Below are 27,912 nucleotides of genomic sequence, written 5' to 3'. Positions count from 1 at the left end.
AGTAAACCTTCACTGCAGTGTGAACACAGCTGAATTTTAAAAATACTAGGGGGCTTCACCTCCTGCTTGCTTCGCTTGCCACCCCCGTTTTTGTTTTTCTGGATACATATTTTTATACTTTTAAGATTTTTTTTTCTTTGAATTGTTGCTATTTCATTAGTTTCACTTTTATTTCAGAACTTCTGTAAAAACAATATTTGGAATCTTTCAAGTCCCAACGTGCTGAATCTTTTTAATGAGGTCAGTGAGACATGTGTTTAATGACTTTGTAACATAATTCAGGATAGGTTTCTCTGTTTGGAATTTCAGCACAGACAAAACAATCTACATCATCAGCAGTTAATCATTTTTTTTGCAAAGTAACCAATAAATGGATGTGAGGTAAATTCCATTTTTGAAATTCTCTGACTTAAACAAAGCCTTACAATATTTACATACTTCTGACATATCACCTGTGTCCATATATTCGATCTCTATTCGCCTTTTCGTTATTTCTCCGAGTAATAATTTCTCTTTCTTTGCGCTAATGCGATGTTTACTTTCTTTGTTTTGATACTGTTGTCTATTTCTGCTTTCATATTCTATATCGCCCTGCATTGGGCTGGTGCCCTACCCGGGGTTTGTTTCCTGCCTTGTGCCCTGTGTTGGCTGGGATTGGCTCCAGCGGACCCCCATGACCCTGTAGTTAGGATATAGCAGGTTGGATAATGGATGGATGGATATTCTGTATCTTGCTCTGCATGTGTTTCACGCCTACATTTTTTTTGACTCTTTTGAATTCTAGTTTTCATTATCTCTAACCTGCTCTACATGTGTTTGGCCCCCTTGTTTTTTAACCTCTTTATGACATTTTACTTTGTTTTCTACTCTGTCTTTTATTTCTGACCTCGCTTTATTCTGCTTTTTTTTTCAATGACACCTTGTCCGTGGTGATTATTTTCCCTTTTTCAAGAAATAATTTCCATTTGTTTGCGCTACTGCAAACTTTACTTTCTTTTTTTTATACTTTCTCATTTTCTTACTTTCATATTCTTTAACTTTCTCCACATGTGCATCACGTCAACGCTTTTTAACCTTTCAAAATCCACTGATTTCATAATCTTTAACCTGCTCTGCATGCGTATAGCGCCAACATCCAGATTGGGTGTGCTTTTTTTTCAGTTCCACTTGTTCCAGGCTGATAATGACTTCCATGATTTTCTGAATTTGCACCTAGATTATTCTTTTTCTTTTTTGTCTCTCCAACGCTTTTGAGTCTCTTTTCTCTACGCTGCTTTCTTCTTCGCTTAGTCGTCTACGTTTCATTTATAACGTATTGTCCTTATACGCTTTATATGCACTGAGAGCCCTGGATCTGTGTGTGCTCAAAGCTAAAACACAAGTGTGTTGCTGCCTGTGCTCTTATTTAGTTGTAAGTAGGGCATGTCTTGCAAGAATCTCATGTTCTACGTCATCGTGAGACGGTCGTGGGTCAATCACTTGGCACAAAGTCTCATGTTTAAGGTCCCTGTGAGACGCTCTGTGGCCAATCTCTTTAGTCTCACCGGTCTTTTAAGTGTCTTCCGTTAACTTGAAGATCACGTCTCATCGCCCTACTGTTTCTCTCTGGGATTTTTTTTTATAATAGAGAGATATCGGTTTATGTGGTCTTCCAGTGGCCAAGGTTTTAAACTTAAAAGTAAAAGTTTCTTCTCTAACGTTACTTTGATCAGTTCTCAGATTTTTACTGAGACATTTAACTTACTAGTGGAAATCTCTCTCTCGGTCCACTTCAGATTGTGTTTTCTGCAATACTAGGTAGCAGATACCAGGAGCCTGCCTGGGCATTTCCCTCCAAAAACTGACTGTTAAAGGCAACACATACACACTCATTCACACCTAAACTGGGCTAGTTTACATTTGCCAATTAACCTAAGAAAACATGGGCTGTAGCCTCACAGGGAAGAGCTGACATACCCAGTATTGCTTGCAGCTTTTGTATTTGAGCTAATATAACAAACTGAATTGGCCGTGTGCAATTTTAATGAGCAGCGCAGAGGTTTTCCACGTTGTGATGCTGGACATTTGTTTCCCTTACCTTTTAATCAATACACTGTTACAAATCTTGATATTAACAACATGATTTGTCTGGACAATATCTACACATTATATTCAGTATTGGTAATCAATATTTGGCAAATGGGTTTCAGTATTAAAACGGATTCTCTGCTGGGAATGTCTAAGTGCATAAAACCTTTATTAAAAACCATTATACTTCCTGAGGAATGCACACTTTGGCAAGGCACCTCATTTCACTATACCTCTAAATCTCTACTTATTCATTCATTTTTGACAATCATTTATTCTGTAAGTTAAAGGGAAAGTTATAATTTTGAAATAAATAAAAATATATACTGACTGATAGATCAATAGTGAATGTTATATGTAAGCCATACAGACAGGGTTGACCAAAAGGTCTAATCAGTCCAGTCCCACAGACTTGTTTAACAAGCAAGTACTGTATTAAGGAAAGTACTGGGTATTTTGTCAGAAAGGACTCACCCACTATATTCTCAATTTCAGTCATTGTGTTCCGGCCACAGGTTCAAGGTCCCAAAGATAAAAAGCAACTGCTTCAAATACTCTTTCATTCCAACTGCAATTAATCTTCTAAATAAGTTCAATTTTAATAAACATCCACAAGCTTAAATCATTAAGTGAAGAAATAACATTTGTATAAATCATCAGTAAAATCTTTTAGTTAAATTATTATGTGTAATATGTCTGATCTAATGTTTTTACCATAAGTATTATTATCCCTACTATATTTTATTTATTTTTACTAAGTTTAGTTTGATAGCTGTGTTCTTTGTTGTTATGTTTTTTATTTTATGTCATGATCCTGCTTTGTTAAAATTAGCTGACAAACCAAATTTTCCTCTTAGGACAATAAAATTGAATTGATTTGAAAATGTTTGTTTTTACATGACTGTATCACCACCCCTTATAGGACTTAATATTGCCTGTAACTCCAGAGTGCGCAATGCAAACTCAAAAAGCAGGCTTGATTAGAAGTCTAAGGACTGATAAAAATGAGAAAGTCCTTATGTAAATTTGGGAATAATCTAATATCTACAGAGGCCTTGTTGGTCTTAGCATTTAAAGCAGGACTGGCTGGTGTATGTGACAGTGTCCTTTGTTATATGTTTGCATCCCATCCTAGGTTGATTTCACTTGAACGGGTCTGTTATTGGGAAAAAGAAGGCTTGAGAAAATGCAAGGGTAAAAAAAGGTAAAATCAAAGAACTCCATTAATATCCTTAAAATGAGTCATAAATTCATTGTTTTTTGTTTGCCATAAGTAACAAACCCATCGAACAACACTAGTTTAGACTACTGATTTATAAATATAGATATCTAACAGAAATCTCAAGTGATTTACTTTAATGTATGTCTTTTTAAAAATAGTATTACAGATTAAATTAATTATAATCTTTTCAGTGTATTTTATCTGCTTTTATTATAGTCAGTCATGTTATGCACATGTTTCTGTGTAACCGAAAGTACAAACAGCCTATTGTTCCTGGACTAATTGCCAACAGCAATACATATTTGTTACAAATCATCTACTCTTTGAAGCTCTAAAACCTGGAAAAGGAAAACTCACAAGGGACTCTGGAACAATTGGTGCTGCACTACAGAGCAATGAACATTGATGGATTACAGTCTCTGTATGATCTCGTATTCAATGTGAATTTTCTCTCTCATATTAAAAGTGTTATTATTGATATTAATACTCCTCAGGAGAACATATTTCAGAAGGCTAATGGTGTCTCACTCCCATTTTTTTTTTTTTGCTTTTTCTTTAAAATTTGTCTGGTTGTAATTAATTCATTTATAGCCCACATACAACTTCAGTGTAATAATTTTAACTAAATTAATACAAGCAGACATCCACATTTTTCTTTATACTGGGTAACAAAAAAGCAAAGCGTGCGTGAATCGCGCACAATGACTTGCAAGTTTACTTTAAGGCACATTCACTCATACCAGAAGAATTTAGTAAATCATGTTTATTTTATGTAATACCTTTTATTAATTAATACCACCTAACAAATAGAATGTTCCAGTATTATTTGTTACTTATATATTTTTCATAAGTGCCGCATATGGAAGTGACATTGCAAATCTGAAGTGGGACTGAATTTTAGACGTATGATCTTTTGTCAGTCTTTAGGTCTTATTGTTTGCTTGAGAAACCAGTAAACTTAACCTGCACATTTTTGGGCACCTGGAAAAACTACACAGGCACTAGGGTAATTTGCAAACCCCCGAAAAAGGTGACCAGGCCAGGAATTGGACCATGGTGGCATCTTTAAATAAAGTGCCACAGCCTTATCACAAACACAGTCCTTTTTGTGAAATGGGAATTGAGAAATGCAGTGTGACAATTGCAAAAACAACTACAGCTTTGTTAATTGCCCCCCAGTAGCATCACTTTCCTTACTATGCGTCGTTTACCCTTGTAATTGGTATCAGAGCATTATTGATGGATGACAAAATAACCAAATACTATTTGTGTTTTAAACTACTCCTAATTTATTGTGAAATATATTGTTGGGAAATGGTAGAAAGCATAATTTTGCCTGGGGCTTTGAGATACTTTAGATGTATAAATAGAGTGAATAGGCAGTGGAGCAAGTAAGCACCACATGTCTGTAATTTTAAGAATTTCTTTTATTTATTTCCTACTGTTTTCTAAAGATCCATACTGTATATTGTGTTATATAGTTAATAGTCTAATACCTCAATGTGTGCACTGTTTCTTTATGTTGGACTAGAGGCCATCATATATTAGAGGCTTTTGTCTTAGATATTAGTTTGTATGTAACAACTGAATGAAAATTGGCTATGTATCATAGAATGGGCGCACCTGGGCTTGTAGGAACTGTATGAAGGCCTTCATGAAATTGCATTCTGAAAATAAGCTTGCATGAATTTGTTTTTAGGTACTACCATTTACCCTTTAAAACCTCAAGTCTTGTGTGTTTGGTTAATTAATTTGGCATTGGAAACAGACTTGGTATGAATGCACTTGCCTTCGTTATTGTGTTGTGCCTGAAGTTCCTGGCATAGGCTCTGGACTCTTATGACACGTAATGCATGGATGAATGGGTGAACATTCTAGACTCAATGGTCCAGCCTTTTGCACTTTGGCTGGTGCACATTATAGGCAGGATATGGGGAATGAGTGAGGTGTTTAGACATATATTTGCTTCATTAGCTGGCCACATGTGTCCTTTATCATAGTAGAAGGCTGTCATGGGGTATGTTTCCCAACAGCAGGTGCTGGTCTTGTTGCTGTACTCTGGCAAATTACATGACAGAAAATTGCAGCCTATGTCAAATTTAATGATGAGTGCCGATCTTCAAGTGCAGTTGTGCCTGTCCTTTTTACTGACGGCCAATATTGTGCTACCCAATGGAGCTGGCCCTATACAAAGGGTTAACAGCTGCTGCAAGTTCAACAGCAGTGCCAGCCCTTTATTTCTTTGCCTTTTGTTGTGGTATTTTAAGTGCAAGACATAATATATAAAATATGAAGCATCCGAAAGACAAGCTTTTGTTCTCTTTATGAGGTTTAGAAAACCCATCTTCCTTATTGCTAGATTACATGCATTGTTCTTCCGGATGAGCATTCATTTGTTGTCAGCTCTCATTTACACACAGATCACACCTCCATCTAAAGACAAAATCAGACTTTTTTTGGATCAAGTCGCAGACTAGCTGGTCTCAGTTGTTGAGTATGTCACATTAGATGGTCGGTTTCATGAGAGCACACCACTGATTGCCTCCGACTTGCTAAGATTATGTAAATGAAGGCTGTGGCTGAAAATCACTGGAAAGGTTGCCTAAGATGATATAGCCCTTAGCAGCAGTAGTAAGTAGGCAACATCGCGCAACAGCCTACCTCTTTATCAAATTGGAATTTGAAGAAGACATAGGCTTAATCGTAATACAAGTGCCTTATAATTAGACCATGGGAAGCAATGGCTTTTAAGGCTTGGGTGTTTTTTTTGTTTTTTTTTCTTGTTCTTTCTATCCTGTATGCAGGCAAATACATGTTTAAAACAGTTGCAATATTGAGCTTAGCATTTTCCTTTTTTACCCTAATCATTACTAAAAGCACACTGTTCAGGATTAAAAGGTTTTTTTTTACTGTTCAGTGTGGTTGAACTATGAGTTTAAGAAGTCTCATTAATCCTTATTTAATATTCATGTTGAATGAGTCAAGATGCATCTTCTAAGTAATGAATTCATTAGGCACAGCACAGCACAGCACAAAATTAACTGAATATTTTAGGGATTTCTTTTCTTTATTTCACTTCTTGTCAGATTGCCCCAGTGTGCTTTTACCTGGCTATCTATGGGCATAGGCATTTAGTGTTTATTTGGCCTGTTAACAAATCTTTAAATTCTACAGCCCTCAGATTCCTTGCCGGTTTTGGGTTGCTTCCTTTTAATGTTCTGTATTACTTTGGTAGTGATTCACCAATTGCATTCATACAGTCTATCTCTGTGACAAACAGAATCAACACTAGCCTAAAGAAAACTGACAAAAAACATTCCTGATGGATAGTGCCACCTATGAAAGTGGCATTAAACATAGTGCAGATGGAAGGCACCTGATGTTTGAATCCTTCTGAGCATTTCATTTATCAGTGGAGGTTGGGGCAGTGGTTTAACATTGCCCCAACCTTCATAGCGCCACAGCTTCAGGGACCTACATCTGAGGAACTGACACATTCTCTCTGTGTCTGCATACTTGGATATACCAGTTTCCTCCCAGATTCCAGTATGGCAACTATACATTGTCCCAGCGTAACTGATAGACTGGTGCTTTATTTCACATGATGGCTCCATGGTGGACTTGGCCTAATCTAGGAGCTCACTTAAACACATGCCTGGTACTGTCATTGTATCCTTGGCTCTCCCTGATCCTGTAATGTAAAAGGTGGATGATTTTACCACTGAAATCTGGGTAGATACCTTAATATACTTTGGTGTTCTCCATGATGCTTTTGGTTTACCCCTGAGTTATAAAAGCAAACAGTGTCTTCACTCTATTTCCTGCTACACGCCTCAGTATAGACAATATGTAGTACAACTTTATAAACTTGTTGCTCTAAAACACTCTTTTAGTAACATTTAAGAAAACTGAACTTTCATAAGGGAAGACAAGCTGCATTAAAAACCCCAGTGATACTGCACTATTCTGCCATCAATGGTTTCATGAGGCCAGCTGGATGTATTGTATCAGAGAGCTGTGGAAAGCTTTGTAAAGGAATCACATTTTGTAAAAAGTTCCAAACTAAAACATGAAAGCAGTTTCAAGGAAGGAAGAGATTTCAATTGTGAATTATGCTAGCACATAGCAACTGAGCAATCTGAAGTGGAAGAAGCTCTGTCAAAAGCAGTACAGTGCCTGCCTTTTAACATATATTAAACATGCTGGGCATTTAAAAGACAGTAATAGCCCATAAAGATCTTATAAAAGGCTGTCATAGTCACAGATTAAATTAGAATTACAAGGTAACTGGTGTCAGTTTGAACTGTGCACAGAGAGCATCACCAAAATTACATTTGTGTGCTTCACTTGTCATGTTCAATTACACTGCCTAACACGGCACCCTCAAGATAATATTCTGGAATAAATCTTGTTACTGAATACAACAGTGTAAACTTCTACATTTTGTGATATCAAAGGATAGATGAATCATTGTGCTTTTTCTTTTTTGTAACATAATGGAATTTTCTAATCTGAGATTCCATAAAACAATGCCCATTTTAGATATTTTTTTCTGCTTCTGGTTGCTTTCTTACTCATGTAGAAGTAAGCTTATCATAGCAGATGCCTTTCTCTGAGTTTTCAACACATTAAACAATTTAAACCCTTCATGCCTCGGTATGTTATTTTTTACACAACCTTCTGTATGCCTTAAATAATTTTTCTGGATTTTAGATATATTTTTTTATTTCTGGAATTTGTAATATTGACATTTCACATGAGCCAGGGAAATTTTGGTCACTTATAATTCATATTGAAACCCACCAATAATTAAATATTTGTAGAAAGGAAATAGCATGCTTAATAACATTCTAAATAATTATGCAGTTTATCTTTTGCCTTATGCATGTTCAAATTTATTTTAAAATTAAGTGCAAACATATTTGAAGCTATCTTTTTACTGAAGGCATTTTAAAAATTTTTGTTTAGAAATACAAGTATATTAATGTGTTCAAAGAGTACACAGCCAAGAAAAGCCGCTTTGATAGCACCATTTTAAATCCATTATTGACTGTGAGCTCCAGTGTATGAGCAAAACATTCTACTCTGGTCCAGTTCACAGGGGTGTGTGAATTAGCAGCTATGTTTTTAAATATTTACCATTAGAATCTAAAAAAGCACACAATTATTAGGTATGCAAAAGGAGAGCAAAAAATAATTGTTTCTCTGCTATGTGCAATTCCTTACAATTTTCATTATCTTGAACCATTAGCTGTAACAGTAAAACTTACTCATCCATGTGTTATCAAGAAGGGCTAGGGCCAGTGTTAAAAATGTGTTATTGAACTACATTTGCCGTCTATGGATGGAAAACAATGAATAATGCAAAGAGCAAATAGAAACAAGCAAATAATTCAATCAAGTGAAGTCTGAAAACTAAACATGCATTAAAAACAGTTCAAAGATAAAATGATTATATGCCTTTGTGCATGGTGTCTTAAGAATAGAATGATGGTCAGTTTTCTCAAAAAAATGTGTTAGGAGAAAGATTTCTCAGGATATTCCGCGCCTTCCCTTATTGTGCAGAAAAAAGCAGTCAATGATATACAAATGTGGAATACTAAATGACTAAATTAAAATTAGTATAGAAAAACTGAAAAGGCCATATAAACCAAAAAAACCTTTAAGTGAAAGTACAAACTGTGACAAGAATTTGAATCCCTGGCCTTTGGCCTTTCTAGCATTTTAGTAAAATAAATCATTTATAGTCACATAAATAGAAAATGATATTCCAGTTTATTCACCCAACCCAGAGTCAGACATCTTTATTTGAACAAGTGATAGTTAAGAGCCGATGAAAAATGGCAAGCAAGAGTCATTTTTGTAATTAATGTTAAAAAAATAAGACAATACACCAATCCATGTGTTTTTCAGAACAGATGTCAACAATGTTATACATACAGTAGTTTTATCTGGAGGTACATAATAGAGTGTTTTATCTGCATGGATCCTTGTCTGACAGAGAATAATCCACAACAGTTTAATTAAGCATTTTGAGCAAATACACATGTGAATACCCCAACCCAACATGAAGTGAAGGACGGCATAGAGGGAAACTTGGTACAGGTCAGAATTTAGTGTGTCTAAATTTTTAGTAAATAAGATGGCCACAGCCATAGAGACATTAATGAGAAGGTTCATTCGGGGAATAAGGTGTTGTGTTCTGAGAGCTACTTTCCTAACCTTATATTCATGGCTAGAAAAGTAATCAAAATATTCTTTATTGAGAATGGCAGAATAGATGGCTTGATATCATTCTGTTTACGTTGCTTTCTGCCAGAATTACAAACTATGTAAGCATATGTGTCCAAGGCCTTCCTGTTCAAAGACATACTATCCCATGTTGTATGTCTGCTTCAGTATTTGGGATATGTGTTTAGCTGGCATGATGTCCGTGGTGTACTGCAGCCCTAACTTTACTTAATTTAATCTTGAGTTACGCTAACTTCTCAGTCATTTCAGATTATGTGAAAGAGTGACATTGTGCATTTTCCTTACCTGTCCTCAAAAGTGAGCGATTGTCTTTGACAGGAGAAGGTGACTGTTCCAGATCTTCCCACATTTCCTGCTTCCGGAGTCACCTCCCAGACAGGATCATTGCTGACTCTCATTTTGCGGAAGAACACTCCTTTCTTTCCTTTGGCTCTGTTAAAAAATATTAACAAAACAGATAAAAGAAGAAATGTACAGCAAAGACTTGCAAAGGGTCTTGTTTTTCACTTTGTAGTACATACAACTAGTAACAGGTGCTGCTGTACTACTGTAAATGTAGATCTGTGTACTGTGCTGAAGTGGAAATCATACACATACAGTACAATAAAACTAGTCTGTAATGAGGGTAAACACTCATAACAGAGATCAATGTTACCCCTGGAAAGAGCTGGCTCAGATATGGTAGTTTTAGGTCCTTCCAACAGCACTGTGCACACTCTCAGCATCATTTGAAATCCAAGTGTGCCCAGACCTCCCACCACACTTTAATGGAGGTATGAATATGAAATGAGACAATGCAGAAAACAAAACATTATGATTTGGACAGAATGCAATGTTCTATTTTATAATTGCTTAACATACTCTAGATAAAATCTTTCTGAGAAATTAAAAAAAAAATTCAAATTAAATACGGTCCGGCTGAGATGATATGGAACACAGTATTAAGAGAGTGCTTCTTAAACTCTTATTACTGTATTTGCTTTTCTGTCTATAATAAAACAATCAAAGTGATGAAATAGCAGGAGATTTCTTTCACTCCCTTGCAGATCAATCACATAAATGTTGGCCTTTAGTTGATAAGCTTGTTTAATGAAAATAAAAAAAAGAATTCACTTTCTACTAATGCAAATGGACTCTGTGGGAGAAAAGCAGAACCCACAGAGCGTTTTGCTTCTCTGCTGTGATTGTAATTGGTATGCATTTGAGCTCTTGGCTCTACTTGCACCTGTCGCTCAGGCGATATATAGTTAGTTATACTAATAGTTCCCTGGCCTTTTGGCTTTTAATTTGAAAAAAATGAAGTGCTACTCATTGGAAGTGCACACTGACAGTGAGGGCATCAGAACTCAAGTAAATGTCAACAGCATGCTCCTTTCATTCGATCAGAGATCAATTGTTGTTAACAGAATCTTCAGGCCTCTGGGAAGATGAACCTTGATAAACACATAGAGGGTTATTAAAAGTAGGCCATGTGATAGATTGATGAGATCACCACCTTATGTCTGGTGCTATTGGGATATATCCCAAACTCCCTGTAACCCTGATTAACAGTAACTGGGTTCAGAAAACAGATCAATGGACTACTAAAAGGAGATTCATGTAAGATTTAATCTTAAACACTCAAGTGACATACTGCACTGCATCTTGTAAGATCTTGAGGAAAAGTTTTATTTATCTTTTTTTTAACTAACAAGAAGTTTAAACGTGGAAAGAGTGCTAATGTGCTTAACTGTAAAAGAGATCACACACTTGGATAAACATGTAGGATTTTCCAGCACCGTTTCTGTGCCATAAAACACAGATGTCCTGTCACATCTGCAGCTTGGAAATGGGAGCATTCATCAATTTTCCTGCAGAAATCAGAGTGGTGACCAGTGTTTCTGCTGCTTTGTTATACACGAAAAAACTTGGACACACCATTTTATCACATTTGGCTCACAGGTATCACTGTGTACTAAGAAACTAACAGCTCAGGCTATTGAAAGAAAAGTGATTGGAAATATTTTCTTGGAACAGCCACGTTGTGCTACCCTGTGTGGGAGCTACTCTGAAAAATATTCTAGAATCTTGTCCTCATTTTGAGAGTTGCCTCCTCTTGCTAATTAACCTTCCCTTGTATGAGCCCAAATCAGCATATTGCCTTTCTCTCCTTCAGTGTTCCTTCTTTGCTCAAGCATCTCTTGCTTGATCTTTTGCTTCTGAGTTTCTAAATTTGCTTTGTTTTGAAGCCATATCATGCCTGTGAGTTTCACAATTTCATTCTTATAGGTTTGTCAGGTTACAAGTCCAGTCTGAGTGATTCTGCAGTCTCAAGTTTAATAGTTGTTTATGATGTATAGTAATAAAGAAACTTCAGCACTAAGATCCCAAATTATCTTGCAGATCATTTTCTAAATGTGGTTCAAGTCCAAGACATTTTTTTGGCCAGTGAAGTTAGTTAATAAAAAAAAACAGATGCAAGACATAAAAAGGTTTGGGGCAGCTACCCATATAATATTTCCTAGCTGCAAAAGGATAAATTGTTCACGCTGATGTGCTCAGTAGGGAATCCAAAACAGAACTGATGGGTTAGGGTAAATATGGCAGCTTTAAAGGGCAGCAAGGGAAGTAAAAGTCATTCAGGGTGTAAGCGGAAGGGTCCTCTTCCACAGGATCGGACCCAGATGTGATGTCATCAAAAGGCCCAGAACTAGAAGTGGCGTCATCGGGGCCAAGCAGGATTTCCCGTGAACGGTCTGCAGGAAAGTGAGACAAAAGGTCAGCACACTCCGCCACCCACTGGTCTGGCATGGAATTACTCTCAGTTAGACCCTTTAGCTGCCTCCCATACGCACCTGTGTAACAGGATCCTAACCTGACTTTGAGAAGTAAAAACACCTTCCTCCTGCATATGATGTGTGAATGTTTTTGAGTAAAATGAATTTTAGCTAGATAGACAGCAGCTTTAACCTTTACTTCTTTAATGCTCCATGTGATTATAAGCATTGTATCCTCTGGCCAGTCACCATCACTGTGACTGTTACTTTGTGTGGGATCTCCCTTCAATAAACTGTGAAGTGACATATTGCCAGTAAAATGAAATGAAACTAAGCAGAGATGGACAAATGAGTGCAATAAGAGAATTACACCCATAAACATTTAGGCCATTTCATTATGAGGTTATGTATTGCTTCATAGATGGTTAGTCTTGGGTGTCTGTGGAGTTTTTTCTCCCACCTTTCAAAGACATGATTGTTATGGTAATTGTCAATTCTAAAATTGACCATTTATGAGTGTTTGTGCACATGTGTTTGTGCCTCGTTATGGACTGGCATGGTATCCAGGGTTTGTTTCTATCTTGTGTCCAGTGCTGTGGGAAGATAATGGCTTCAGCGGACCTGAACTAAAATGACTGATACATAAACACCAGTGAGTTGTAATAAAGTAAAAAAATCAAGAACAGTTAATGAAAATTTCCCCAAACACATTTCATATTATTCCTTAAGGTACATTATTTTAATATAGATTGCACAAGGCATCATTCATTTCACTGTCAACTCTGATCCTGGCAGCACTGGGCAATAGGCAGGAACAAAGTCAGGATGGTGTGCCAATCAGAATGTATACAGTATGTTATGAGACAATAACAAAAACATGTAGAAGCAGGCTGAATATGCCTCACTTACTGTAAGTACATTTTGCAACTAGACAGAGGTGGTGACTAAACTTGCTCCTGGTTACCACTGGATGTGTTAATGTCTCTAGTGTAATACACTTAAACTTTCTTTGGTTTCAAGGACTCATCATTTTATAGGAACAAAGGATTTAATCCTAAGGACAATTATAGCAACCATTATCAAAGATGCATCAGAATACTAAAATAGATAGCTCCACATTACTTGCCATAGCACAGGTGTTGTGTATAATATCAAGGTTACACCTCCCTCCAAATTCCTCTCTGGTTCGCCTTGACTCTGATGTCTCTAACAGATTGTGATAAAATGAGCTACTTCTGCATAATGTGGTCCTTGCCTTGCTTGACAGAAGTCTTTTTCGGATGAAGATGGCTAGTTCTTGGGTATATTAATAACAGTAACACTAACATTTGTTCTCTGGTTTAATTGCCACTAGGTGCTCCTTATACATACTTGGCACTGTCAACCTAGTCAACCACTGCCATGCAATAAGAAATGAATGCTTTGCTAAGCTATAGCCTTAAAAACACCCTCAGAGTAATAGCAATCTGACACCACAATGTGCAGTCATTTGTAAATAAATACAATTATGCAAGAAATTGTAAGGCTGACTGGGAAGGAGGCCAGGCATCATGGGAGTTGACTGTCCTTGTGACAGATTATTCAGGGCGGCTTGTCCCGTTCCCCTTACTCTTCTTAGAATGTGACATGTTTGTGTGCTATGATTATAAATTATTATGTGTGGTTTTGCTGCCCAAGCATAGTTACAGTAGACATACACCTAAATAAATAAATGTGTTGTCCTTTAGAGTCTTTGTAGCCTTTAGGGAGTACCTACTTCTGTTGAGGACAGAGGCAGTAAGGAAAGAGAAGTCTGAAATTATTAAAACAACTTTATGTTTTGGAATAAATAGACTTACTAACCAGAATTACAGATTCTTAATTACAGAACACTTTTAATATGAGATTTTTTTGTGAAGAGGCTTTGGCAACTTTACAATAAGGCAGCTGTGACTTACTCCATGACAGCACTTTGCTTCCTTTGAGAACCCATCATGTCTAACAATAGATTTGATCACAAAATAAAGTCAGTTCTTAGGATAACTCCTATTATTAAAAAAGAGCACTAAACATTAAATGACCTTGAGGGAAAAAATAAACAGCAAACTATGTCAGCTGTAGGACGGAACCGTGACTTTCTTTTCCTTGATGGGGTTAGAGAAAGATACATGTTTAAAATTTCAAATTAAATATATAAATAATACTCTAACATCACTTGTCATAAATGTAAATGTTCTTTCACCAAATGATGCAAACCCATTTTTTCAATACTGGTACAATTATGAACAAGGATGAAACTAAACCTGAATGAGACACCAGTCCATGAAAGGATCGAGGCCGTGGCAGAACTAGTGGGTGCCTTTGCTAAGGAGTGTCTTCCTTTCTACACACAAGATACATAATGATATTTAAACACTCATAAAACTTACACAAAATGAGAGTGTTTTAGAATTCTCTGTTGTGTCAACATGCTTTTGGTGTTGTGCCTTAATTTTTTTTTTTACAGTAACCCATATTAATGCTGAGTATTACATTATAGCAGACTTACTGTATATCACAAAATATTACCCTTTCTAATTCTTCATCACCTCACACTGAAACACATTTTAAATCCATGCCACAGTCGTCTCTTATTTGCATTCTGGCTAACTATAAAAATAGAAACTCAGGCATTGTCCAAAGCATGACGATAAGTGCCAAGGGACAGTCCTTAACACACAAACTTGCCTTTTGTGGGCCTGCAGCATCATAACCCGTCACCATTCAGCATTTTTTTAAAAATAGACAAAATTTTCATGAGATTATGTACCCACTAAATCTTATAAAGGCACAAGGAAATGGTGTAAAATGTAGCAGACATAGTAATAATAATAGTCTTACTAAACTCTAGTGGAAACTTAGGAAGGCTGGAATATATTCATTGATTTTTTTTCTCCACAGTGCCGACCTTATTTTTTAACCCAATCAAAGGGATGTAGGCACATTGTGCAGCGCAATTAAACCACTTCATGCATAAACCCCTACAAAACTGAGTTTTTTTTTTTTACTTTAATGTGGCAGACTATACTATGAGGCATTTTCAAAAGAGACTTGCCATGCCTGGCATAGGGATAAAATCCAAGATGGATTGGAACTTTCAGCAAAACTGACAGGCTGTGAGGAATTTCGTTTCTTAGGTGCTACACCTGTCACCTGTCATACTGTCTTCAGGGAGCTTGGCAGGGACGTTGAACCAATCAAGTTTAATTCACAAAGCAGAGCCAATAACCTGCAAAATATAAAATAAGAGGGTGGATGTTCAACTGTAACTGAGGGTCATATATTATATATCACATATTAATTGTATATGTTTTACAGTCAGGTCCTTAAGTATTTGGACATTGACACAATTTCATAATTTTGGCTCTTTACACCACCACAATGGATATGAAACAAAGCAATCAGGATGTAATTAAAGTATAGGCTTTCAGCTTTAATTCAAGGGATATAACAAAAATATTTTATGAGCTGTTAAGAAAATGTTTATACACGGTCCCCCATTTTCAGGGGCTCAAAAGTATTTGGACAAACTAACAAAATCATAAATATAAGAAATGATTTTCAGTATTTGGTTGAAAATCCTTTTGGGCCAATGACTGCCTGAAGTCTGCTGCTTGTTCGTTGGACTTTCTGCCATCAGTTTAGTCTTCTGTAAGTAGTGGACAGGGAACTCCAGTTTCTGTATTACAAACTGCCTGAAGAAGGGGCCTGAGTTGCCTTGAAAGCTTGCATATTATAATCTTTTTAGTTAGCCAATAAAACTTCTCAATGTCTTCTGTAAGTGACATGCATATCCATTTGGGTTGAGGTCAGTTGATTGCCTTGGCCATTGAAGAATATTCCACTGCTTTGTGCAGAAAAACACTTGGTTTGCTTTCACAGTATGTTTTGGTTTGTTGTCCATCTGTATTGTGAAGTGTCATCCTATCAGTTTTGCAGCATTTGTGTAGATCTGAGCAGACAGTATAGAGCCCTCAACACTTTAGATATCATCCCGCAACTTTTGCCAGCAGTCATATCATCAGTAAATACCAATGACAGACTTCCATTCGTAGCCATGCATGACCATGCCAAAAAACTGCCTTCACCATGTTTCGCAGATGATGTGGTATTCATCAGATCACATCTCATTCATCATCTCCATACCCAAAGCTTTTTCGCTTTCCAGCATTCTAGTACATATTGATCTTAATTTCCTTTTTGCAAAGAAAATTGTTCCAGAACTGGACAGGCTTTTAACGAAATGTTTTCTGATAAAGTCTAATCTGTCCTTCCAATGCTTGAGGATTACCCATGATTTGCAATTTGTGGTAAACCCTCTGTATTTACTTTCATGAATTTCTATCTTGATTGTATACTTTGACAATGACTCTCTACCTTCCAGAGTTCTTGGTTTGGCTAAATGTTATGAAGGATCTTTGCTTCACCAAGGACAAATTGGATGATTATGCAATCATCCACCACAGATGTCTTCCATGGTTGTCCAGGCTTTCTGGTATTGCTGAGCCAACCAGTGTGTTCCTTCTCTTGAAGAATGTACCAAATGGGTGATTTTACCACTGCTGGTGTTTCTGTTGTCTCTCTAAAGGGTTTGTTTTGTTTTCTCAGCCTAATGGTGGACTGTCATGGATACCTCTTTGAACCTCATATTGAGACTTCACAGTGACAGCTTCCAAATGCAAATTCCACACTTGGAATCAACTCCAGACCTTCAGTCTGCTTAATGAAATAATGAGGGACCTGCTCACACCTGGCTATGGAACAACTTGTCAGTCAAATATCCAAATACTTTTGAGCCCCTGAAAATATTGGGAGCATTTATAAAAATATCTGTCATTCCTAAACGGCTCTTACAATATTTTTGGTAAACCCCTTAAACTAAAGCTGAAAGTCCACACTTCAATCACATAATGAATGCTTCTTGTCAAATCCATTGTGGTGGCGTATAGAGCCAAAATTTCAAAAATTGTGTCACTGTCCAAATACTTATGGACCTGAGTGTATGTATATATTTTAGTTAAGAATGCTGCTGAATTATTTGGGTTTTCAAATCAACCCAAAAAACCACTGCTTCTCAGTAGGTAACTGGCAGTTTTCTCCTGCATAATGGGCCTACGTTCCTACCTGTCATATTATAGAGACTGCTGTGAGATGCTGGAACCCAGGAATGCAACTTTGTGACAAGAATGGTTTAGCCATCGCAGTAGGGGTCTCTTCTGAATAGGCTTGTGTGTCACCTTCGTCTCTAACAGGCTTGGCTGTGTTTTAGTTTAGGAAATTTCACATCATTAAAATTCATTTTAAGCCTTTGCCTGTGTTGTATTTTTCTGAAACTTTTAACTAATGTTTTGTTAAACCATTCACTTTTTGGTACCACAGGATACATATTGGAATGTGTTAACTGCTTGTGCGGATGTGGGTTTGTCAGAACAAGTTAAAATGAGCTCTGGCACTTCAACACCAACTTTTCCTGCCTCTAACAAATTGTGCACTTCAGTCCACAGTCTGACTGTCACCTACATAGCAGATCTAAGGTAACACAATTTCAAGCCCTTCTCTCTCACACTTAAGTCCTGTTTGTTTCCTGTACACATGCAGGCGTGACAAGAATATGCAAACTCCACACAAATAATGACCAGGCCTGGAGCTTTTTGGCAGTAATGCCAACCACTGCACCACTGAGCCACCCTCAAATTTAGAAAAAAATCGCCATAAGCAAATCTTTAATATATGACTTTACTCATTGATATTAAACACAACACTTTCAAACAATAGGAAAGCAAATAGATTTTTGAGGGACCTGCATCAGTGGTCACAGTAAGAAGCACAGATTGCCATCTCTGTGTATTGCACCACATCGACTGATACTGAGCAGAGGCGACACACGTGAATTGATTTCTGATGCTGTCATAAAGCTTCGGGTAGACAGCATATATCTGATACTACAGTCAGAGAACTGCACCTGACAGTTTGTTTTCTTGTTAGCTCAACTTTGTCACTCCTTGTGGCAGGATCCGCTAACCTTGTTAGTACAAGTGCTCAGTGTCACTTACGACAAATACATTTATTATATTTGTAATGGTGCACTTTGTAGGAAGGGGACATGTGTTGAAGAAATAGATTTTCTCTGACATTTCTGTGCTATAATGGATTTATCAGACTAGACTGTTTTGTTAGCACAATTGGATTTAGCTGCTATTAGCAGAGGTTTGGTGCACTGCATCTTAATTAATTTGTATGACATAAGTAACAATTGTGTTTCAGCTACTCAACATAACATTTCACATCCACCATTTCAGCAGTAACCCAAATAGTCAAATTCTGTCCACTTTTGACATTAACAGGTGGACTAAGATCTATGAGAAAGAAAAAGTAAATTGTCTAGAAATCATGGAAACCATCAGCGAACAGAGTTCACATCATGCCACACATTGCTATACTCTTAGGTAGACTGAAGTAAGCTGACGTTTATGACAAATTATGAAGGTCAGTGAAATTGTGATCCATGCCAAGCTACAAAACAGTTTGCCACGTTAACAGAGGCTATTCACATCATTAACTCCTAACTCCAGGTTATGATAATAAATACTGTTTTTATAGTTTGATTAGGGTTAGTTTCTGTTGGTTTCAATGGGAAGTAACTACAGATACATTTAAGTTTCTGTGCTATGTAATATTGGCAGAGTTTCTTTGCAGTCTTTGTCGATTTTCGTAAAGCATTTGACCCAGTTGATGGAGCTACCCTGTGGGACATCCCAAGACTTTGCGGGATCCCCTCAAGGTTGCTGGATATCATGGTCGCCCTGTAAACTGGTACTGTGAGTGCTGTGTAGAGTGGAGGCAGGACCTCTGCGTTTTCCCCAGTTGATTCTGAGGTTCATCAGGGGTGTGTTCTGCTCCTTCTCTGTTCAATGCTTGCATGGACTAGATGTTGGGCAAGGTCATGGGGTCCAGTGACTGTGGGGCATCTGTTGGTGAAGAAAGATTCACTGATCTTGACTTTGCCAAAGATGCTGTGATCTTTGCAGAGCCCATGGAGGTTCTGATCGGGGTACTCGAGAGACTGAACAAGGAGTCTGAGTGTCTGGGTTTGCGAGTGTCCTGGATAAAAACCAAGAGCCAGGCCTTTAATAAACTCTTGGGCACGGCCATCAGCAGTGTGTCTTTGTGGAGAGAGTGTCAACCTTGTTGGGAGGTTTACTTACCTTGGCAGTGACATTCATGTCTCTGGTGACTCTTCCTATGAAGTCAGCAGAAGGACTGGGAGAGCATGGGGGGTCATGAGTTCACTAGAAAGGGGTGTATGGCACTCCTAATATCTATGCAAAAGGGTGAAGGTCAAAGTCTTTAGAGTCCTGGTGTTTCCTGTCTTGCTCTGTGGTTGCAAGACATCGATTTTATCCAGTGACCTGAGAAGAAGACTGGACTCCTTCAGTACTGTGTCTCTTTGTAGAATCCTTGGGTACCGCTGGTTTGACTTTGCATTGAATGAGAAGTTGCTCGTGAAAACTTGAATAAGGTACTTTGCCTGTATTGTCAGGAAGCATCGGTTACGGTACTGCGGCCATGTGGCGCGATCCTATGAGGGTGGTCTGGCTCCCAGGATCCGAGTGGCTGGACCAATCCAAGGGGACACCCACGTAACACCTGGCTGTGGCAGATACAGGGTCAGTTCCAGAGGGTGAAACTGGACCGTGTGTATACCTTTTGCCAACCAGGATCCCAAACTGATTCTTCTTCTGGGTGCGGCAATGTGCAGTATCAGTGGATGCTCCCCAACCTGACCAGACCTGACCTGCTGTGTAAAGAGCAATGTGCGCTATATCAAGATTTGTATCATGTTTAAAATTTCAGATTCTAAAAATTAAAATCTAATAGAGATAATTTAAAGCGAGTACAGAATATTTTAAAAATAAGTAGTATGCCATTGTTTGGGAGGGGGTTCGCATAGGTTTTCTCAAGACACTCCAGTTTACTCCGACACCACAAAGATGTGCAGGTGAGGCTGAATAGTGACTCTAAATGGGTAAGTGTGCTTTGCAAAGAATGGTCCTGTACCTGATGTTATGTTGCTGGCATAACATCAGCTTCCTGTGTACCTGAATTGGAGTAAATGGCCTTTAAACAATGACTGGTGTTTGATAAATTATTCTTTGTTATGCTCATATTAACAGCATTCAAAGTCTGATCTGAAGACACATTGCTGAAAAAATAATGTTTTGTGCCAATGTGAATTTTAAGAAGGTGTTGAAAATATACCTAAAGAGTTCACAGATCCACCTTTCCAAAAATAAAAGTAGCTTATTGCTCTTATAATTTGGCTTATATTTATTAAAGGGTAGAATACTTTAAAGCAAATTTCACCGTTTTCAAATTACACGAGGAGAATAAAACTTCAGATTTTCTTACAAAGACTTGAGAGATCAAGTTGTTTCTTTCCTTAAATAGTCAACATTATGCAGGAGTCCCCAATTACTGAAAGCAGTATAAAGCTCAGACTTGTCCTTTTTAATATAGATTATCAAAATTTTGATTCAATTGAAGTCAAACTAGATAAAAGACTTAAAGGTAGAAAATATCTTTGTTTAACACAAATATATATTTAAATCTAAACCTGACAATACTGATAAAAGACACATATTGAGAGTTGTGGTTTACGGACATTTCCATTCACTTATGTTAACACCAAAGTCATCCCTCGATTACCTGTTGCCACGTTTTCTACAAGTTTGCAGAGACAATGAGTACTGTGCACAAGTACAAACTCAAACCAGAATCAGACACAAGTGCAGCACAAAACAGAATATTTCTTGATAGTCTCTGATATTGTAATTAGAATATTAAGAAAACCTAGTTTAAAACAGTAAAGACTTGATGAAATGAATCTTTTTAATGGAACTCACACAACTCTGGGTGATGATCTGTACGAGACTGTAGAGCTAAGTATGAACTCTAAGCTGTAAATGAACCTACTGCATCCCCCAAAGAGAAGAGAAGCATGCTATCAACCACCCTTTGCACCGTCTCTCTGACACAGCACCGAACACCCCAAGGAAGCAGCATTAGGATTAAAGCTTGATGTCGATTTGACAGACTGGGAACATTTAATATTTGATTGCAAGGCCTGACACATCAATTGCTGTGGAGAAAACTTGAATATTGACAGGGCTTCCAGTACCCTGCTGTGACTGTATAAATGCAGCATTGGGAAAAATGAAACATTTTTGACACTGGTGACTCCCATGGTTCTTGCTTCCATCATCAAAATATGAAAGCACAGCTCTGACCATTAATTCATAATACTTACGATGGCTGGTCCCATTTATAGTTTGCATTTTATCTGGTTAGCCATTGTCTGGGCATTTAAATAAGAAAATAAAATGAAAAACAAAACTTTTGACTAAGGAGTAATCCCTCTCCTAAAATTAGAAACAAAATGAGAACAGGCTCAAATGAGAACATGTCATACTTTTTTGTTTTTTACCACCCACCACCACCAATAGTCTTCAGTTCTGATGGATTTATTCAGAAAGCGACACTTTTCATTTGAAATCTATATAAAGCTATCCCTAAATCCTTGTATATTCCTATTAATCCCCTCCCCTAACACGATCTAATCATGATAATGCGCTCTGCGACCGATGTGTGCTCAAGCAGGAAAGTCTGTATGTGGAATTCTTCATGTACACAATTAGCTTTGCAAAACAAAGCAAGGAAGTTAGGACTGTGAGGACATGCATTTCTAAGTATTAAGAATGAATAATCATATACAAGCTGTCATTCTAAAAACTTGCATATTTGTCCTATTTTCACTAACCTGGCAAATCCTACATACCATTCCACCCTAAAACTTCAGGAAGTCTTACTGGAATATTAAAAATTCAATTAAGGAATCGTTCAGCATAGGGCACTAATTCATGCATCTATCCATCTATTTTATAAATCTGCATTTTCCAGTTTGTGGTCATAAGGGCAACTGCCTATTCCAGCATCATCTGGTGCAATCCTGAATTGAGTACCAGTTGATTTCATGGCATACTTGCATGCTTCTGCTTAATGAAATCTCACAACTCAGTCTAACTTATTCATCCTTGGAATATGGGAGGAAACCCATGAAGGCACAGAAAGAACATGCAAACTCCAGACAGACAGAAATCAAATCAGGATTTGAATCCAGATCTATGGTGCTATAAGGTAGCATTGCTAAATTTCTGTACTGCCACCTGTCAATGAGACAAACCCATTTTACTTTAGATCTCATTTTTCTTTACAAGCAAAGTTCAATTGTTTCCATGTTAGTACACTTTATACACTGAAGGGTTAGGTTGCTCTCTCAGCGTGACATAGTGAATCACTGGTGTGAAGTGAGACAGAAATCTTGTAGTTTATAGCTATTAGCTTTAATGTACACTTTAGTGCCTACAATATGACTCAAAAACGCAGAACAAAAAATGGAGAAGGAACATTGTGAAACTCAGATTTCTATTAAAGTCGTCACCATCTTAGTTCTATTTTTAGCACTTTTATGTACATCACATTCCTTTCTTTCAGATTATTCCAAACAGGGTTGTGGTAACCTGGACTCTATCCTGATACAGCAGTATGTGTACAGCAGGATGGGATGTGATGCTAGTGCACAGCAGGACACACTTCCACAAACTAAGTGAACTTTAGAGTCTTCATTTAATTTAACATACATTTGTTTGGAATGTGATGGAAATCAATACAAACACAGAGAGAGTGTTACGTGGAAGGGAATTGTCTGAATTTGGGGAGAATGTATACATTTTTAGCTAAGATTTAAAGTTAGAACTCAGGAGTTGTGAGGAAGAAATCCTGACAAACATGTCAACCATTGCCTTAAACACTCTCACTAAGTAGCAGTGGGTAATTAGTTTTCAGCAATAAGCCATTGTTCAGCAGTACACAATGCTGAGAGTAGAGGGATTGCTTGATTATATGATTGGAAGCTTCTCCTTGAGTGTCCTACACCCGGTGTAGTAAAGTAAGTTCAAAGCAGTACTCTGATACTGTGTTAACTTGCTTCTAATTTGTACTTTACCCTGTTAATGTGAGCAGTAGGAAAGGTGCTTCAAATAATATCCATCTGAGTGACTATGCACTAAGTGTACTATTTAGTAGATTCATGCAAGAAAAAAGATGATTCAAATGAATTATGTGACGCACAATAACCTAAGAGATATTCTGACATAATTTTACACAGAATCTGCAAGCCTTTATCATTAAATTCAGCAATATTCTTTTATAAGATCAATTTAATTACTTACATATGATATGTTAACACAAACAAGTATACATTTTGTAGAAAGTCTGCATGTGCCTGGGGAATCTCAACCACTTCTTTATAACCAAATGGAGCTGACATAGGCTTAGCAGGATTTCATATGAAATCCTTAGTAATTAACAGCTTGTGCTTTTTTTTTTTCAGGGAGCTTCAGTCAACACCCGCAGTCCAGCTAATCCTACTGATTTGTTCTTTGACCCCACACAAACAGCCAAAGCAATTTCGTGGGAGCTGGGCTGCTCTGCCTGACTAAAGAGATAGAAGGGAAAGAAATGCTTTAGATGTTCTTACTGAAATAAAACTTACTTGTCTTATTTTGGCTATCTCCTTCCATAATCTAATCCCAGCAGACTGCAGCCTTGTCAAAAGGCAAGCAACCTTTTCTAGCTGTATTAGTGCTACAACTGCACTTCAAAAGTTAGTATACACATATTATATTTAAGATTGTCTCAAAAACTGTTTATAACTCTATACAGAAGCAAAAAACTATATAAAATAATTACTATCTAATGGAAATGGGACAGCAGTAACTTCTGCTTCACTGCCTTAAGCAGGCCCATTTTCAGTGGGGTCTCTTAGGAAGAGTACCAATGGAAACACTAAAAACAGATTTTGCTTATGTGCCATACTTTTCTGTGTTCTTAACTGTGCTCCTAAATCACCATCCATACCTCTCGTAATACTTCATAGTTTATAAATCCTTTGTTCATACATAAAATTGAAAACACACTTAGTTCTTGTCTCTGGTATATTTCATCCAGAGTGGGCAAGCTGTTTCTCTGATTATTTAGAAGTATTTGAGCAGGTAAATTTGAGACAAAACAAACAAATTGGCCTTTTCAATGTTGTATGGTCATTGGTAGCCATGCTTCTGGAGTGGCTGACTGGGGTGGTGGTTCCTATTTTTAAAAAGGGGTACAGGAAGGTGTGCTCTAATTATTGGGTTCCTACTCCTTAGCCTCCCTGGAAAAGCTTATGCCAGGCCACTAGAAAGGAGACTCCACCCAGTTGTGGAACATCAGATCCAGGAGCTGCAATGTGGATTCCGTCCACCCCATGGAACAGTGGACCTGTTCTTTACTCTCATGAGAATTCCGGAGGGGGCATGGGAGTCTGCCTGTGTTTTGTGGACTTAGAGAAGATGAATGACCGTGTTCCTCGAGGGATTCTGTAGAGGGTGCTAGGAAAGTATGGGATTCCTCGGCCCCTAACAAGGGTTATTTGTCCCCTGTATAATCATAATGAGAGCTTTGTCTGCATTTCTGGAAAAACATGCAGCACCATTTCCAATGGGTGTGGGACTCCGCCAATGTTGTGCTTTGGTTCCTGTGCTGTTTATGATTTTCTGAAGTTCAAAATGAGGTGGCTGGAGTATCCCTTAGACATCTGGGAGAGACTTGGAGTTGAGCTGCTGACCCTCTGCTTTGAGAGGAACCAATTGAGGTGGTTCGGGCATCTGATACAGATGCCTTATAGACGCCTCCCTGTGGAGGTTTTACGGGCACAACCAGCTGGGAAGAACCAGGGATCGTTGGGAGGATTATACCTCCCAGATTTTCTGTGAATGCCTTGGGATTCCATGATGTAGCTTTATTAGGTCGAGACTATAGGAAATGCTGAACTACAAATGCACGTGATTTCATGCTGTTTTGTTCAAGTACAGATTCATATTGGTGTGTGCTGCTTTGGTACGTATGAATGAATGTCTTTAAAATATAATTTGTAGGGGTTACACTTTATCCTCCATCTGCACATATTTTGGGGTGGGCTTTAAAAGCATAAAAACATTTCCTCAGTTCCTCACTCATGTATATACTCAGAATGCTATACACTTAGGCCAAAATGGCTGAAATGCTCTATGATTTAGGCCAGGTGCTTTCATGATTGTCACATTTCACAGACTAGACAAGTTTTTGATTGAATTAATTTATTATTTTCATTACTGTAATCTACCCAAAGTCCCAGTATAAAGCTAAAAATACTAAAAATGGATTGGGAATGCTAAAATTAATATATGGCATCACAATTCACAGGCCAAAAATTAGTCATGCGAGATTTTACATTGGCCGTATTTAAAAACGAAGGTGTTAGATGACAGGTTGTACAGTGTTCTAAATAAAACTTAAAACTTGCAAGTAAAAGCAGAAGCACTACAGGAAAAGGAAATTAAGGGGGAAATTTCATAGCTTTGTTTATTTCCATTCATACATTTATATCCCATCTTAGTTAGTAACTAAAATCAGTCACAGTTTTAAAGACTAATTGAGCCAAAAAGCTGCAATTAAATAATTTTGCACTCCTCATTTTCTGAAGTTTCAGGTAAGTACTGTTATTAAGACCCCTCCTTCTCAAGTGATTTTTTCATTCACCTAGACCCCCACCTATTTTGAAAATGATGTGTAGTTCTAGTAGGAGTACTGCTTATCCTAAAAACAGGATAGTGATCCGATTATAGTCAGAGCTCGAGGTTGTGACATTGAATTTTCCCTCTGCACTATCATACTTTGATCAGAGACTTGCATCACTAGATCAGTAGGTTTATAAACTTCTGCGTTTGGAAATAATCATAACTTTTAGGTGTGAAGTTAATGTCAAGATTACCCGATTTCATGATGACTCATTATTTTTTTGCAGCAACATTTGTTTGAATTTTAGTAGTATTTAATTTTAGAATACAAGGATTTGAGGTTTTGTAGTCAAAGTCACTATCACATTGCTTTCTAAAGACAAGATGACATAAATAGGTCAATAAACACGCAGACACTGTTTTCTATAACAACAAGACTCATTTCAAATTTGAAAATGTTAGCTAAAATTTGTGTTATATAATATGCATGACACAAGAAGTACTTTGAACAATTGAAATGAGATGCTATATCAGACCTTAAATCCAAGCAACAGGTGGCACGTATTTTCACAGCTGATTGGTAAAAAGAATAGACAAACACATGGTCATTAAATGACTGGTTTGAATTCTTGATATTAAATTAAGAAATCAGTTTCTTATACAAACATTATTTTCAAGCCTTGACTTCTATACATGAGGACACCACAGTCAGTACTGGAAATATTGGCATTATTTCTTGTAATACATGACACTTTGTTCAGTTTAGATGTTCTTTAAATTTCTAAATATCAGATACAACATTTCTTCTCTAATGTCAAATTGTTCCCTCATTTCCATTTTTAAACATTAAATGGTACACTGCTTTTTTAAACATTTGATGTTTTTGATTATTTTCTGGATTTTTGCCAGTTAAGAGCAAAGTAGCTTTATGCAGGTCTATAATAGATAGATAGATAGATACTTTATTAATCCCAAGGGGAAATTCACAATAATAATAATAAAGAAGAACCTTGATTTGCTTTTATCAAGTCTCAGTTGCAGTACTGATGCCTGCACCTTTAAGAAATATTAAAATAAATTATTTACAAATGCATATTTTTGATAGCACTTAATGCCTTAGCACAGTAGTTCTGGTGCTAATGAAAATATTAAAAAAACAGAAAGAGAAATCTCATAATATACTCATTATTTGTATGTAATGTGCAATGAGTTCTATTCAAAATGACATTCAAATGTAGTAACAAGAATATTAGGTCTACAGTACATTCCTTTTTTCTATCTGTTTAATCAAAATTGTGGTATCAGGAATCAGACCCTACCAAATTATGAACAACAACTCTGCAACAGTGGGGCAATGTAATATTTATAATGAACTTTTTCTGGATTGTAACAGTAAATTTATATGAACAGGAGGAATCCACAATAGTCCCACACAGTGGGTAACACAGCCAAGTGAGGTTTAAGGGATATAAGATGGCAGTGTTAGGTGTAACTCTTGTAGTGTTCCTTGCACTATATTTGGTTTGTCCCTTTGTAGGAAAAAAGTTGAGACCATGCTGTCCATGCAGCCCTACCAGCTCCTTTAAAAAGGGAATGCCCACCATTTAGAACCAGTGTGACTTTGACTGAGTACATTTACCTGCCAGGGCTCTAATTTTAGACAGATGCTCTGTAAAATAATTAGTTTAAGAACTTTCAGGATAACTCTGGGTAAGTGAAGTCATTTGCCAGGAATTATTCTGTCCACTTATGATTTGTAAATAGCTTTGAATCAATGCTTTATCTAAGTTAATGCTTGTATAATATTAGAATTGTTTTTTTCTTTTTTCACATATACAGAGACTTCAGTGTATGACATCTCTGTAATGTTGAGCTAGGTAATGACAGAAGTGATTGAAATCAAACTGAAAATTTTAAAATGCCAATGCTGAATAACATAAATGGT

General features: G+C 37.1%; 1 protein-coding gene across 1 annotated transcript in view; it reads right to left on the bottom strand.

Moving 5' to 3' along the window:
• Nucleotides 1-27,912, bottom strand: part of LOC120541196 (transmembrane protein 132C-like) — a 158,859-nt gene that overhangs the window by 68,296 nt on the left and 62,651 nt on the right. The window contains exon 3 of the mRNA XM_039772613.1: nucleotides 9,827-9,973. Coding sequence (XP_039628547.1) covers nucleotides 9,827-9,973 — 147 coding nt within the window. The remainder of the gene's footprint in view (nucleotides 1-9,826; nucleotides 9,974-27,912) is intronic.

The sequence above is a fragment of the Polypterus senegalus genome, chromosome 12 (assembly GCF_016835505.1).
Source record: "Polypterus senegalus isolate Bchr_013 chromosome 12, ASM1683550v1, whole genome shotgun sequence".
In the NCBI taxonomy this organism is placed as follows: domain Eukaryota; kingdom Metazoa; phylum Chordata; class Cladistia; order Polypteriformes; family Polypteridae; genus Polypterus; species Polypterus senegalus.
The sequence above is the reverse complement of the archived record's forward strand: the minus strand, read 5'-3'. Positions and strand labels throughout refer to the sequence as shown.